Genomic DNA, 12425 nt, shown 5'->3' on the forward strand with positions numbered 1-12425 from the left:
GCCAACGAAGCTTACTTTGGAAAAGGAACAAAACTGACAGTTTTAGGTGAGTAAGAGATGTATTAAAATGAGCTAAAACCACCAGTTTTCTACAACGTTAGCATAAAGAGCCTTGTAGTTATACCTGAAGTTCAACTCTGCACTTTTTGACATTAAGCTGAAGCTCTGTGCCAACTTTGAAGCTTATTTCGGTCAGGGAACAAAACTGACTGTTCTAGGTGAGTAAAACACAAAAACTTCACTTTACTGACTCACATAAAGTACGTCTTACAATGTAATACATTTATATGTTTTGCCTTTGTAAGAAATATATAATAAAAGTAAATCTTTAGAGTTAATGAAAGAGGAAATAGTGTTTCAGATAAAACAGCCTTAAAGTGTAGGATAAGCAGCAGCTTAGCTTGTTTTGAGCGCTGATCTGCTGCACTGTGACTCTGGTGTTAACGAAGCTTACTTTGGAAGTGGCACTAAGCTAACGGTTTTAGGTGAGTAACAGGTTAAAATAATGATAAGTGAAAAAATTGAGCTATTTTTGAAAGAAACTTACTTTGAAAGTGGGACAAAGCTAACTAGTTTAGGTGAGTAGCACCTAAACCAAAGCTTTAGCTAAGCGCTAATTCATGTTCTGCTTGGTTTTGTTGGAATGAATCCAGGAGACGTTGCTGGTTTTTATGACCTAAATAGATGAATAAAACCCTCTAGCTTCAAATATTTGTACACTAGTTAAAAACCAGGATCTACTTGTTGGTTTTAAATATATATAAAATAAATAAATAGTAAAAGAAGAGAAGGTAAAAGCTGAATGATCAGCCATTATAAGCAGTGATCTTTAATGCTGTGCCACTGGTGGCTATGAAGCTCACTTCGGTGGAGGAACAAAGTTAACAGTTTTAGGTAAGAGAGTCTGCAAATATTAGAGAAAAGCTGCAAATTATTCACAACGATTCTTCAAATTATGAAGATTCTACCTGATCGGCTTGCTTTGAAATGACAAATACAGAATAACTTTAAGAAGGTAGGAGACACAGAGAGGCAGGAGGACGAGGTTTTGTCGCTGTTCAGAGTCTCTGTGCTCCTACGATCAGGCTTACTTTGGAGCTGGAACTAAACTCACCGTTTTAGGTAAGAAAAGTCTGGAGAAACGAAGCCGACGCTCCAACAACCTGGTGGTGATTTTGTTCTTGAGTTATTTGAAATAATTACACTACACTTGTTGAAATAAAAGTGAAATTATGGTAAATAATTAGACTTGCCGAGTAAAAAAGGGTAAGGGGATTTGTTTTAAAAGTTCATTTATGTGAGTAGGAACAGGTGTTCTCCACGTTCGTTCAGCTAAACCATGTTTGGCTCGAAGCCCAGATTATTACCCTGTCAGTTCTTATCAGCTCTGTGAAACACTGTGACTCCCAGACTGAAGCTTACTTCGGAGCTGGAACTAAACTCACTGTTTTAGGTAAGAAACACAAAAAATATTCACAACAAATCAACATGAAAAAAGATCAGAAGTAAAGGAAAATTAGTTTGGAAGTTCTAACAAACTAAATGAATAAAAAACATTTAATCTTCGGCTCTAGTGTAGATGTAAAAAAAAAAGAATAAAAACTAACAGGAGTTGGTGAAAGAATTAGTTTTTGGTTTAGTTTTTCTACAAAAGTTGTTTAGTTCAAGTGTAAAAAAGCTTGAAGTCGGCAGCAACTTTTCCTGCAGCCATTTATCAGTGTGAACAACTTCGATCCTGCTTATTTTGGAGCTGGAACTAAACTCACCGTTTTAGGTAAGACAAAAATTAAAAACAAAAATTGTAGCTCCTGATGGGATCTAAATGTGAAGACAAAATAATACGTTATTTTCCTGATCATTCATCGTTAATAAGTCAGATAGTTGTTTAAAAGATGTCAGATTTATGATTTGTCCCCAAAAGAACAACGTTAGAATCAAAGTGAATTCTTGTCCAAAAAAAAAACAAAAACAAGAATAAAACTATAATGTCAGCGTTCTGGTTCATGTAGAAAACATAAACTAGAGAGTGTTGGGTTTTCTACCTGTGACTGAGTTCTGTGCTCTGAGTCTCATCCTGCTTATTTTGGAGAGGGAACCAAACTCACAGTTTTAGGTAAGATCACAGAAGAAAATATTAATAAAGCATCTGGTTATATGGAGAAAACCTGAAATGATTTCTAATAGTGTTTCGGATTTTAACCATGCAGATCAGAGTAGTAGTAACTTGTTTTATCTCATCTTTTTTTAAATAAACAGAAAATGGAACGAAAGTCACTGAACCACAGACGGTGAAAATCCTTCCACCTTCACCCCACGAGTGCAGAGACCAGAAGAAGAAGAAAGGGGAGAGGAGGAAGACCCTGGTGTGTGTGGCGTCTGGTTTCTACCCGGATCATGTCACCGTGTTCTGGCAGCTCAACGGCCAGAACATCACTGATGGTGTGGCGACCGACGCCGCCGCCAAGAGGAATAAAACCACAAAACTGTACTCCATCACCAGCAGGCTGAGGCTGCAGGCCAAGACCTGGTTCAATCCTGACAATAAATTCAGTTGTAACGTCACATTCTTTAATGGAACAGACTACAACAACTACAGCAAACTTATTAAATGTACGTAACTTTAGAGAAACAAAACATTTTTAAGTGACTTTTTATGCTTCAGGTTTAGTAATGGTGTCATCTTTTTCTTTGTTTTCCAGCAAAAGAAATGGATAGAGGAATGACACGAGGTAAAAAACAAAATAAATAAATAAAAAATCACTATGTATTTTTATGCTCCAACAGGTGAATCTGGTGTTAACAGGTAGGCCATTAGCCTCCACAGCTCTAAAGTTTCTCTATCTCCCCAACAGAAAAATACCTGACAATTACCCAGAATGCCAAACTCTCCTACAGCGCCCTGATCCTGAAGAGCTGCCTCTACGCCGCCTTGGTCTGCTTTCTGGTCTGGAAGCTTCAGGTTGGTCCTGCAGAGTCTGCAGCTTTAACATCTCCATCAATATTAAAGAGATTAATGTGGGATTAAGTATGTCTTTTTGTTGTTCTTGTTGTTTTGCAGAGTTCACCAAGAAAACAGAAGAAGTGAGCGCTGAACTGACGCCTGAGCAAAGTGACAATCTGCAGGAGAAACTCTCTCTTTCTGGTTCTGTAAATAAAATCTCCAGAACACAAACACACACAGTTGCTCTGTGTGTGTTTGTGTTTTATTTGATTTGATCTGATGTGCTGCATGATTCTATTCTAAACACCATGATAGTCTGAAGGTTTTTGGAACAACGGAGATTGTCGTCATATTGTCACCTTCCTAAAGTAATGATCCAAGTTTTTGTTTTGTTTTTTTTTTTTGCCAGAAGTGATTCCCCCTAACCCTAACCCCCCTCCCCCCAATAATCTTTTGGCGAAAAAAACCCACCACCTCTTTTTGACAAAGAATGACTTGGGCCTTAATTTTACCACGGTGATGATAAAGTGCTCTGTAAAGATTCCCTGACTTGACTTTAAAAGAGATGAAAAATCGTCCAAATCTACATAACATTTACGTATATTCTTGTTAAATTATAAAAGTGCTTATGTTTCATATCCTTTTTATTATTTTTGCAGCTTTCTCAATAAAGATGTATGAACTACATATTAGGATTTGCATCTCTGTCATTATTTTCTGCATTTTCCACATTTCTCAGCACTTCTTACAGATACAATTTCAGACGTGTTTTCTGTGAAGTCAGATTCATTTTTTCCATCACAAAGTTGAAACAACTCAACTCAGGTTTGAGTCATAAGATTTTCCACATTTTTTTTTATTTTTTTTCCATTTTGAATCTTTTAAAAGGTAAAAAAAATGCTGTATTTAAATTTCATGGAATGATTAACAGCTTTAGCTTTACTTTCATAGTACTTTTTTTCATCCTCTATGCATGAACAAAGAGAGATGGTTGTCACGGTTTCCATCCTCTGGATCTTTGTCAGAGAGAGCGTTCTGCATGTGAGAACAGGAAGTCAGGGTTCTGATCGGAGCAGAGAAGCAGGTCAGAGCTGCTGCGGAGCGGCAGGATGCGGTCGCATGGCGGCCTGCAGCTCCGCCTCTCTGCTGAGAAACAACTGAGGTGAAACCTTCGACCTTCACCGCAGCATCCGGCTCTACCGTCGCACCTGCATCACCCCCCCCCCTTCTGCACTCCCCACGCATTCACACTGCTGCCCTCTGAGCAAACAGCTGCTGCCACCTCCGTTTCTGTGCCAACTGAAACTAAAAACCGAACGGGCGTCTAACAACAAACAGCAGCTGCTCATTGTGATCTGGAGCAGAACGTTTGCAGCTAAGAGCATTTATGTTGAGGGAAACTCCGTTTATTTTTTCGGTCTCGAAAGCACCTGCTCAAAAACAAAAAACAAAACAAAAAAAAAAGAAAGAAGAAGGAATGTTTATAGTGATGGCATTTTTATTGCACTATTTACCTTCTTTATATAAAAAAAAGTTACAGAAAGACAAAATAAGAACTTAAATTTAATCCAAAATTCTTCGTTTTGTTCCATTTATCTGAAAATCATGTTTTTATTCACCCAGTCAGACAAACAGGAAACGACAACTGTGAAGCAAAAACAGCCTCATTGTTGATAACATCTGTTTGGATCATATTTCTGCTTCTCCTTTGTAAAAAAATAAATAAATAAAGGATGTACACAGATAAACTCCAAGAAGTTTTTATTATTATTCTAATGTTTGTTGTCATAAATACTGAAGTAAAAAAAAGTTTTTATTTAATGTCACAACTTGGAAATATCATAATTGGTGTAAAACAGCTGTTGTTAAAATTCCTGACTGGTTGGCTTTGTAAGAAATGTTATACATTTAAACTAAAATTGTCTAAATGTTTTCTGAACAGAAAATCAGATTTTGTTCTAAATCTACTTATCTGGTTAAATAAATGTTAAACAAAGTCAATAGAAATTCAACAAAGTGATTTCGTCATTTTATCGATCAAAATCGAGGAGCTAACGTAGCTGAAAGGACACCCTGTTAGCTGTAGCTCAGCAGTGAGACGGAGTGAACAGGATGTCGTTACCAGCAGCTTTTATCCACCGTTCATGTTTGAGTTGCGACATGAACGTTGATCAAACTGCATCGAAACATATAGGACATTAACAGTATCAGTTCATGTCGTTGAAAACAGCTGAAATTAACTAAACCTGAGGCATCTGTCTGACTTACTGTCTGTACAAAAACCAACCAAATATGGTTGGAAAAATAGTTCTGATCAGAATTTTACTTTATATGAAAAAAAGATCTACTCCTTTAAAAAGATGCATATAAAAGCTGATTCTGTTAATTAATCACTAAAGAAAAATGGAGATCCATGGTTTACTGCCCAACCGTCCCTCTCAGCATTGTTGCATTTTCAAATGAAGTCGTTTTTATCTCCCTGACTTCTGACGACCAACACTCACCTGCTCCAGCTGGATGTCATGCTTTCATATTTATGATTTAAACAGAAAGACATGAATTAATAATTACATTTTCAAGTTGATCGGAGGGTCTAAAAGCTTTTAAAGTATGTTAAGTAATAAAAAAGCATGATTTTTGAATAAACCAACAAGACTAAAAAAGACCCAATTGTATTAAAATCAAAGGTGGGTGATTTTGGAAACATTTTCCCTATAAGATTAGAGTAGCTTAATAATACATAAGATAATTTTAGTTTTTTTTTTTTTTTTGTTACACATCTTTACCTTGGCTACCAATAAGTTTAGGGACAGTCATTTCAACCAGCAGTTGGAAACATTTGTCACGTTTAGCGACCCCTTGTGGTGCAAACTGTGTGCTGCACCACATTATCAAACTTCAAATCAGTTCAATTTTTAAACCAAAAACAATGAGTGAGTTGAGACATAAACAGCATTAATGGCTGTTAACCAAATATAACGGCTTTATTTAATATACTTACATTTTAAAAAAACCTAATTCTACTTTTATTGTTAAGTAGAGATTCCTAGTATGAATTTTGCGTATACACTTAGGTATAGTAGAATTTAATAACCATTCTTGCCCATAACTGTACATAATAGTAGATCAACCCATTATCCATTCTCATGTGTCTGTTTAAAAGGGCTTTAAGATAAAATTTCAACTTTCTGAATTTTAAATCCATTCTGGTACGTTATTACTGTATTTCAATTATAACCTAAAGTAAAATAAGAAATCATAAAATCCACATGTTCATGTTCTGACCAACAGATGGTGAAATTTATCAATAGGAATCTCGATCTTGTTAATATCGGGAGCAGTTTGAAGCGCTGTCAAACAGACAAATAAATAAAAATCATGTTCAGAAGCAGGTAATTGCGCCACCTGCTGGCTGAACCAGGAATTCAGCTGTCAATCAGAGCTAAAAAAAATCTCTGAACTTTGATTTTTTTTTTAAGGCACTTTATATAAAAAGTAACATAATAGACTTTACTGCACCTGAATATATGTAACCTGTGCCTAAATATTACGCAATCCAGTCGTTATTGTTGTCAAACTTAATACTGTTGTGATCCGGAAAGAAAAATGTGTGATATTCTGATTTTTAAAAATCTGAACATTTTGAGGTCAAAGTATTACATCTGAAATATAACCTGAGTACTTTGGTGACCAAACAAGTCAAATAGTGTTTTTTTCTACATGTGAAAAATGTTAGTTCTGTGAACTGTAGAGGGCTCTACAGTACCAAGTTCTCAACAGACAAATAAATGGCAGATTAAAATACACACACACACACACACAATTCTGTCATACAGTGAAAGTCACATGTCTCTCCCACCTCCTGCTCATAAATACTGAACACTCCGATCGCCATGAAACATGGAAGCTGTCAGACTGAAACAAAGCTTCTTCTTGTTATCGGTCTTTCTGCTCTGGCTATCAGGTAAATAAAAATCATCCATTAAATCTGTTTTTAAGCTTGGATCAGAGCTCCGTGTTTATGCTTTTTAGGTCAATTTTTATCTAAAAAATGTTAATAGAAAAACAAGAAAAAAATGTCTACGATGGTATGTTAGGGCCATTTTAGATTGGCAGAGTAAATTTCCGTCAAAAAACAAAACAAAACAAAAAAAACTTGGAAATCTCTGAGATTCAAAAAATCTGAAATGTTGAGATTAATCTCAAAAATGTTCTAGAAAAAAAAGAGCTAGTTTTGCATTTTGAAAAGTCAAACATCTTTGACATTTGGAAATTTCCTGAGTTTCAAAAGTTGATTTTTTTTTTTTTTTTGACTTTTCAAGCAGAAAAATTCCAAGTTTTTCTCTGAATCATTTTTGAGATCGCAAACTTTTTTTTTTCTTTTGACAGAAATTTACTCCTCCTCTCTTTCCATTTACAATGGCCCTAATGGGCCGCCATACCACTCATATTAACCTTCCATAATTTACACCCAGGCTGTCCTGCTAGCGGCGAGCCGGTGACCCAGACTCCCACGCTGTGGACAAATCAGGATGCCGACGCCACGATGCAGTGCAGCCACACAAAGGGCAGCACGTACCGCCTGATGTACTGGTACCAGCAGCTGCCGGGTCAGAACATGAAGCTGATCGTTTCCACCACGGCGTACAGCCCACCCGAGTACGACCCGGGCTTCACGGAGGAGAAGTTTCCGGCAGAGAAGAAGAATGCGGAGACGGGATCTCTGAGGGTGAAGAAGGTGAAGCCTGAAGACAGCGGAGTGTATTTCTGTTCTGTCAGTGAGACACAGTGAAGCAGCTGATTGAAGGAGCTGAACAAAAATCCAGCTGAAGCACAGGGACCGAAAAATATTGTTTTGAGCTAACTGTAGAGGGCGCTAATATCACTAATACCTTCTAGGTGAGGTAACTGACTAAAATGGGATTTTTTTTTTTTACTGTATTTTTCCTCTATATGCTATCAAATATACATTACTGTATACATATCACTGACAATAAAATACAGCAATTCAACATGACAAATGTGACCAAGTTAAAGACTGTAATCCGTGCGTTCTTTTTTCAGGTTTTGCTTTATTTGGTTGCTGGAGTTGTTTATTTCTTTTAAAGAATGAAATCCATGAAAAAATAATGGTGGCCAACAAAAGTTGTGTCATGGAAAAAAGAAAAGAGAAGCTTCAGGATGTAATGGGCTAATAAGCATATTTTGTGTTTTTATTTTATTATGAAACTTTTTTTTTAGGTTTTTCTTCACTTATTACAAAAAATACAGAGACTATATTATGTATTAAACAATATGGAGTTGGCTTGAATCAGATGTTGCTGTGACGATCCCATTTTGTGTCTCCTCCCCTCTCATTTGATCCTTTAACATGAGTTCAGCTTGTCAGACGCAGCCGAGACAAATAGGAAGATAAAAACATGATCAGCATCATCATCTCTCTGCTGCTGCTCTGCTTCTGGGGTAGAGCGCTTTATTTCCTTGCCGTTGTATAAATCAAATTAATATCTTTGTCCAACTACTCTTAATTTAATCTTTTTCTCAATCCAGATGCGTCTCTGAGCAAAGACGTGCATCAGGATCCTCCATGGACGCTTCAAGTTCCTCAGAGTTCTGTAACAATCAGCTGCAGCTATTCAATCATCGGATACAACCAGATTCTATGGTACAAAAACCCAACCAGCGACTCCACCCTCGAGTTAATTGGTTTTGTTTACTACACCAGAGTAACTCTTGAGAATGAGTTCAAAGATCGTTTCAATATAAGTGGAGACGGCACGAAGGAATCTGAGCTCCGTGTGGATAAACTGCAGCCAGAAGACAGCAGCAGGTATTACTGTGCAGCTGGTCGACACAGTGGCTCAGTTTGTGTCTGTCTGCTACAAAAACCTTCTGTGATGATCCAGCAAATAGACACACACCGAAGAGGAACACAGCTGCAGCAGAGAGCAGTGAAGTACAGCAGCAAATCAAAGATGGAAGCAAAAAGAAAGGGAAAAAAAGAAACCCTTCTTCCTGTGCCAACTGTCAGGGCAGGAAGTCGGTCTGGTAGATGTAATAATCCTCGTCCTGTTCAATCCTAAGCAAAGTGAAGCTCAGAAGAATTAATCAGGCAAATATGATAATCGCTTTTTGCCACGAGTAAGAAATAGGGGCTAGCATTTATCGTATCGTTTATCATTTATCGTGATAATAATCTGGATGCATCATTGTCATGATGAATTTCATTTAATGTTTAAAATCCTCCCCCAGTTGCCAGGATTGTTAGTTTCAAGATTTTCTCCACTGTTTATTCAACAAGAGTATTATTACAGATCATTAATTTTGAAAATATGATTAAATGATGTTACTGTGATACAAATCACACTTCTTTGTGCGATAAAGAAGTGTTACCACTTCAAATTCAAATACATTTGCCATGTGTACACTAGGGGGAGCTCCTGTCCCATTTTAATGCCAGAACTTTGTCAAATACAGTCATGTTCAAAAATTGAGAATAAACGTCCCGATGAGTCTCGCTTGTTTGATTGAAGTATATTTTCAAGCATATTTTTCATTAAGTCTGCATTTACAAAATTTGCTGGTCTGATTAAATATTCTAAGGATAAATGTCTTTTCATCAGCTGTTAGCAAAAAAAAAATCATCATTATTAAGAGAATTAAAATTCTAAAACAGAAGTTTTTGTCTAATTCATACAGTGTTTTTCATTTGGTCTTTATAACTTTATAATTGTGTGTTTTTATTATGTAAAGCACTTTGAACCGCCTTGCTGCTGAAATGTTCTATACAAATGAAGAGAACTGATCATGGAGTTAAGAAATAAATGAACTTTTAAATCATTTTTTGAACGAGTCGGTATACTAAAAACTGGAAATGGCCTGAAACTTGCAGTTTGAGTTTCGCAGCGAAAAACGTGCAAGCAGAATATAAAGAAAATGTTATATTTCTGTCTAGCGAGTGAAAACAGTGACGCAAACAGACGGAGGAGCTGAACATGAACCTCTGCTCACTGTCCACCTCGGCTCCAACCACACACAGTGTGACAGTAACCAGACCCTCCCATCTCTAGTGATGTCAGAGCTCCATCACTCTGAGTTCAGTCGGCTCACAACACAGTCATGATCCCAGCTGCTGTCATAAAGCTCTCTGCAGCTCTGCTCTGGCTTGGAGGTACGTCACGGACTTCACGTCCATCATTATGTTGCTATTGGTCTCGGTTTTTGTTGGATTTTCTGTAACATGATGTGATATCTGACCGCTGCAGGTCCAACAGACAGCAGTGATGTCACTCAGACTCCTCTGCTGTGGGCCAACCAGAGTCAGTCTGCCACCATCAACTGCAGACAAAATATAGATGTTAATCATAACCAGATGTACTGGTACCAGCAGCTGCCGGGTCAGAACATGAAGCAAATAGTTTTCACCACATCGTACAGCCCTGCACAGTATGAAGAAGGCTTCAGCAAGGAGAAGTTTGAAGTAGAGAACAAAGACGCTTACAGTGGATCTCTGACAGTGAAGCAGCTGCAGCCTGAAGACAGTGGAGTGTATTTCTGTTCTGTCAGTAAACACAGTGATGCAGCCGATTGAAGAGCTGCACAAAAACCCCAGAGACAGTGAAAGAAAACTTGTTTTAACCTGTAGGTGGAGCTAAAGAGCAGAGTAGACTGTTTATATTACCGTGTTTCCCCGAAAGTAAGACGGTGTCTTACTTTCTTTTTATCCCCAAAAGCCCCACTATGTCTTACTTTAGGGGTATGTCTTATATTGGAAAAAAATTGTCGAATTTTTTGTTTTAACCATAAAACGCGGAAGTGGGCAGGAGGCGGCGCTCATTAAGATCAGAGGGAGGTGGCAGACGCGGTGACGTATGGAGAGGGGGACGGTGCGGACGTGGGCAGGAGGCGGCGCGCAGCTAGATGAGAGGTGTTTCCCCGAAAAGTAAGACATATGTCTTACTTTCGGGGTACGGCTTATATTAGCCGACCCCCCTGAAACCCCCGATACGTCTTACAATCGGGGGTGTCTTACTATCGGGGAAACACGGTATATACACACATGTACATCTGTAAATCTTTAACATGTTTCCATCTATTAAAAAAATTTAAAAAAAGGTTCAATGTGATGTATGTTCGTAGATATTTCTGAGTAAAAAATAACTTCAAACACACTTAATGGCCACAATGATAACAGTTTTCAAAGAACGTGCCTGGCATCTTGATCCAAGTTCTGTTTGATTGTATATCTGTGGTTTGATATTAGGATCATTTCTGTTCAAGTGTGTGTGTGTGTGTGTGTGCGTGCGTGCGTGCGTGCGTGCGTGCGTGCGTGTGTGTGTGTGTGTGTTTGGTCAAACTTTAAATAGTTTAATGGATATTCAGACTCTGTGAAATACATTTTAATTGTGCAACTTGACCCATTTTTGCTTGATTGTTGCACTGGTAGGTCACTGAAAAACACGGTGGTGACCGACGTAAACAGTGCATGAGATATATTCATAATTCAGCCATGATGCTCACGATCACAATCTATCAGCCATCAGAGGAGAAGTCGGTGTCTTATTCAGGTATTAGAACAACGAGGCCCTTATCGACACCCCCACATTTTATTGTTTATATCCGGAAATTTCACACATGCACACAACACCAAATGGTAAAAAGATTATATTTTTACATGCTATCTGTAGCTACGCTGCTGCGGTAGAATAATTCCATTAACTAAATAACACCTACATCTTTCATTAGTTTAGTGTGGTGCGCCACCGCAAAGAGGAAAATAACGCAGAAAACCTGTCGAAGAACAACTCGGAACCACTTTTTTTCCTCACTTTGTGTCGGCTAAGCTTCATGCAAATCACAGCAGTTTAATACAATCATGTGGAACCAAAGAGAAAAAGAGGAGCTCTTTTTGAGGATCTGTGACAGGAGTCAGAGATAAAAGATAACATTTCTGTCTAGCGAGTGAAAACAGTGACGCAAACAGACGGAGGAGCTGAACATGAACCTCTGCTCACTGTCCACCTCGGCTCCAACCACACACAGTGTGACAGTAACTAGACCCTCCCATCTCTAGTGATGTCAGAGCTCCATCACTCTGAGTTCAGTCGGCTCACAACACAGTCATGATCCCAGCTGCTGTCATAAAGCTCTCTGCAGCTCTGCTCTGGCTTGGAGGTACGTCACGGACTTCACGTCCATCTTTATGTCGCTATTGGTCTCGGTTTTTGTTGGATTTTCTGTAACATGATGTGATATCTGACTGCTGCAGGTCCAACAGACGGCAGTGATGTCACTCAGACTCCTCTGCTGTGGGCCAACCAGAGTCAGTCTGCCACCATCAACTGCACGCACTCTAAAAATTTTGATTTTGACCAGATGTACTGGTACCAGCAGCTGCCGGGTCAGAACATGAAGCAAATAGTTTTCACCACATCGTACAGCCCTGCACAGTATGAAGAAGGCTTCAGCAAGGAGAAGTTTGAAG

The 12425-nt window shown here is 38.3% G+C and overlaps 1 protein-coding gene and 2 gene segments (V, D, J or C); all 3 read left to right on the plus strand.

Moving 5' to 3' along the window:
- The window catches only part of LOC103144782 (uncharacterized), a 16615-nt gene extending 13186 nt beyond the window's left edge, over positions 1-3429 (plus strand). Inside the window, exons 3-7 of the mRNA XM_016676319.1 lie at positions 1708-1774; positions 2257-2610; positions 2700-2729; positions 2853-2959; positions 3059-3429. Of these exons, the coding sequence (XP_016531805.1) occupies positions 1708-1774; positions 2257-2610; positions 2700-2729; positions 2853-2959; positions 3059-3085 (585 nt within the window). The 3' untranslated portion in view covers positions 3086-3429. The remainder of the gene's footprint in view (positions 1-1707; positions 1775-2256; positions 2611-2699; positions 2730-2852; positions 2960-3058) is intronic.
- Positions 3430-6786: 3357 nt separating this feature from the next.
- LOC103144784 (Ig kappa chain V-III region NG9-like) lies at positions 6787-8061 on the plus strand. The segment is given in 2 exon segments: positions 6787-6905; positions 7417-8061. Coding segments are annotated over 2 exon segments (381 nt in total).
- A 1999-nt stretch (positions 8062-10060) lies between these two features.
- On the plus strand, positions 10061-10615 carry LOC103144806 (Ig kappa chain V-III region NG9-like). The segment is given in 2 exon segments: positions 10061-10112; positions 10207-10615. Coding segments are annotated over 2 exon segments (378 nt in total).
- The last annotated feature ends 1810 nt before the right edge of the window (positions 10616-12425 follow it).

This window comes from Poecilia formosa, unplaced genomic scaffold, assembly GCF_000485575.1.
Source record: "Poecilia formosa unplaced genomic scaffold, Poecilia_formosa-5.1.2 Scaffold131, whole genome shotgun sequence".
Classification (NCBI taxonomy): domain Eukaryota; kingdom Metazoa; phylum Chordata; class Actinopteri; order Cyprinodontiformes; family Poeciliidae; genus Poecilia; species Poecilia formosa.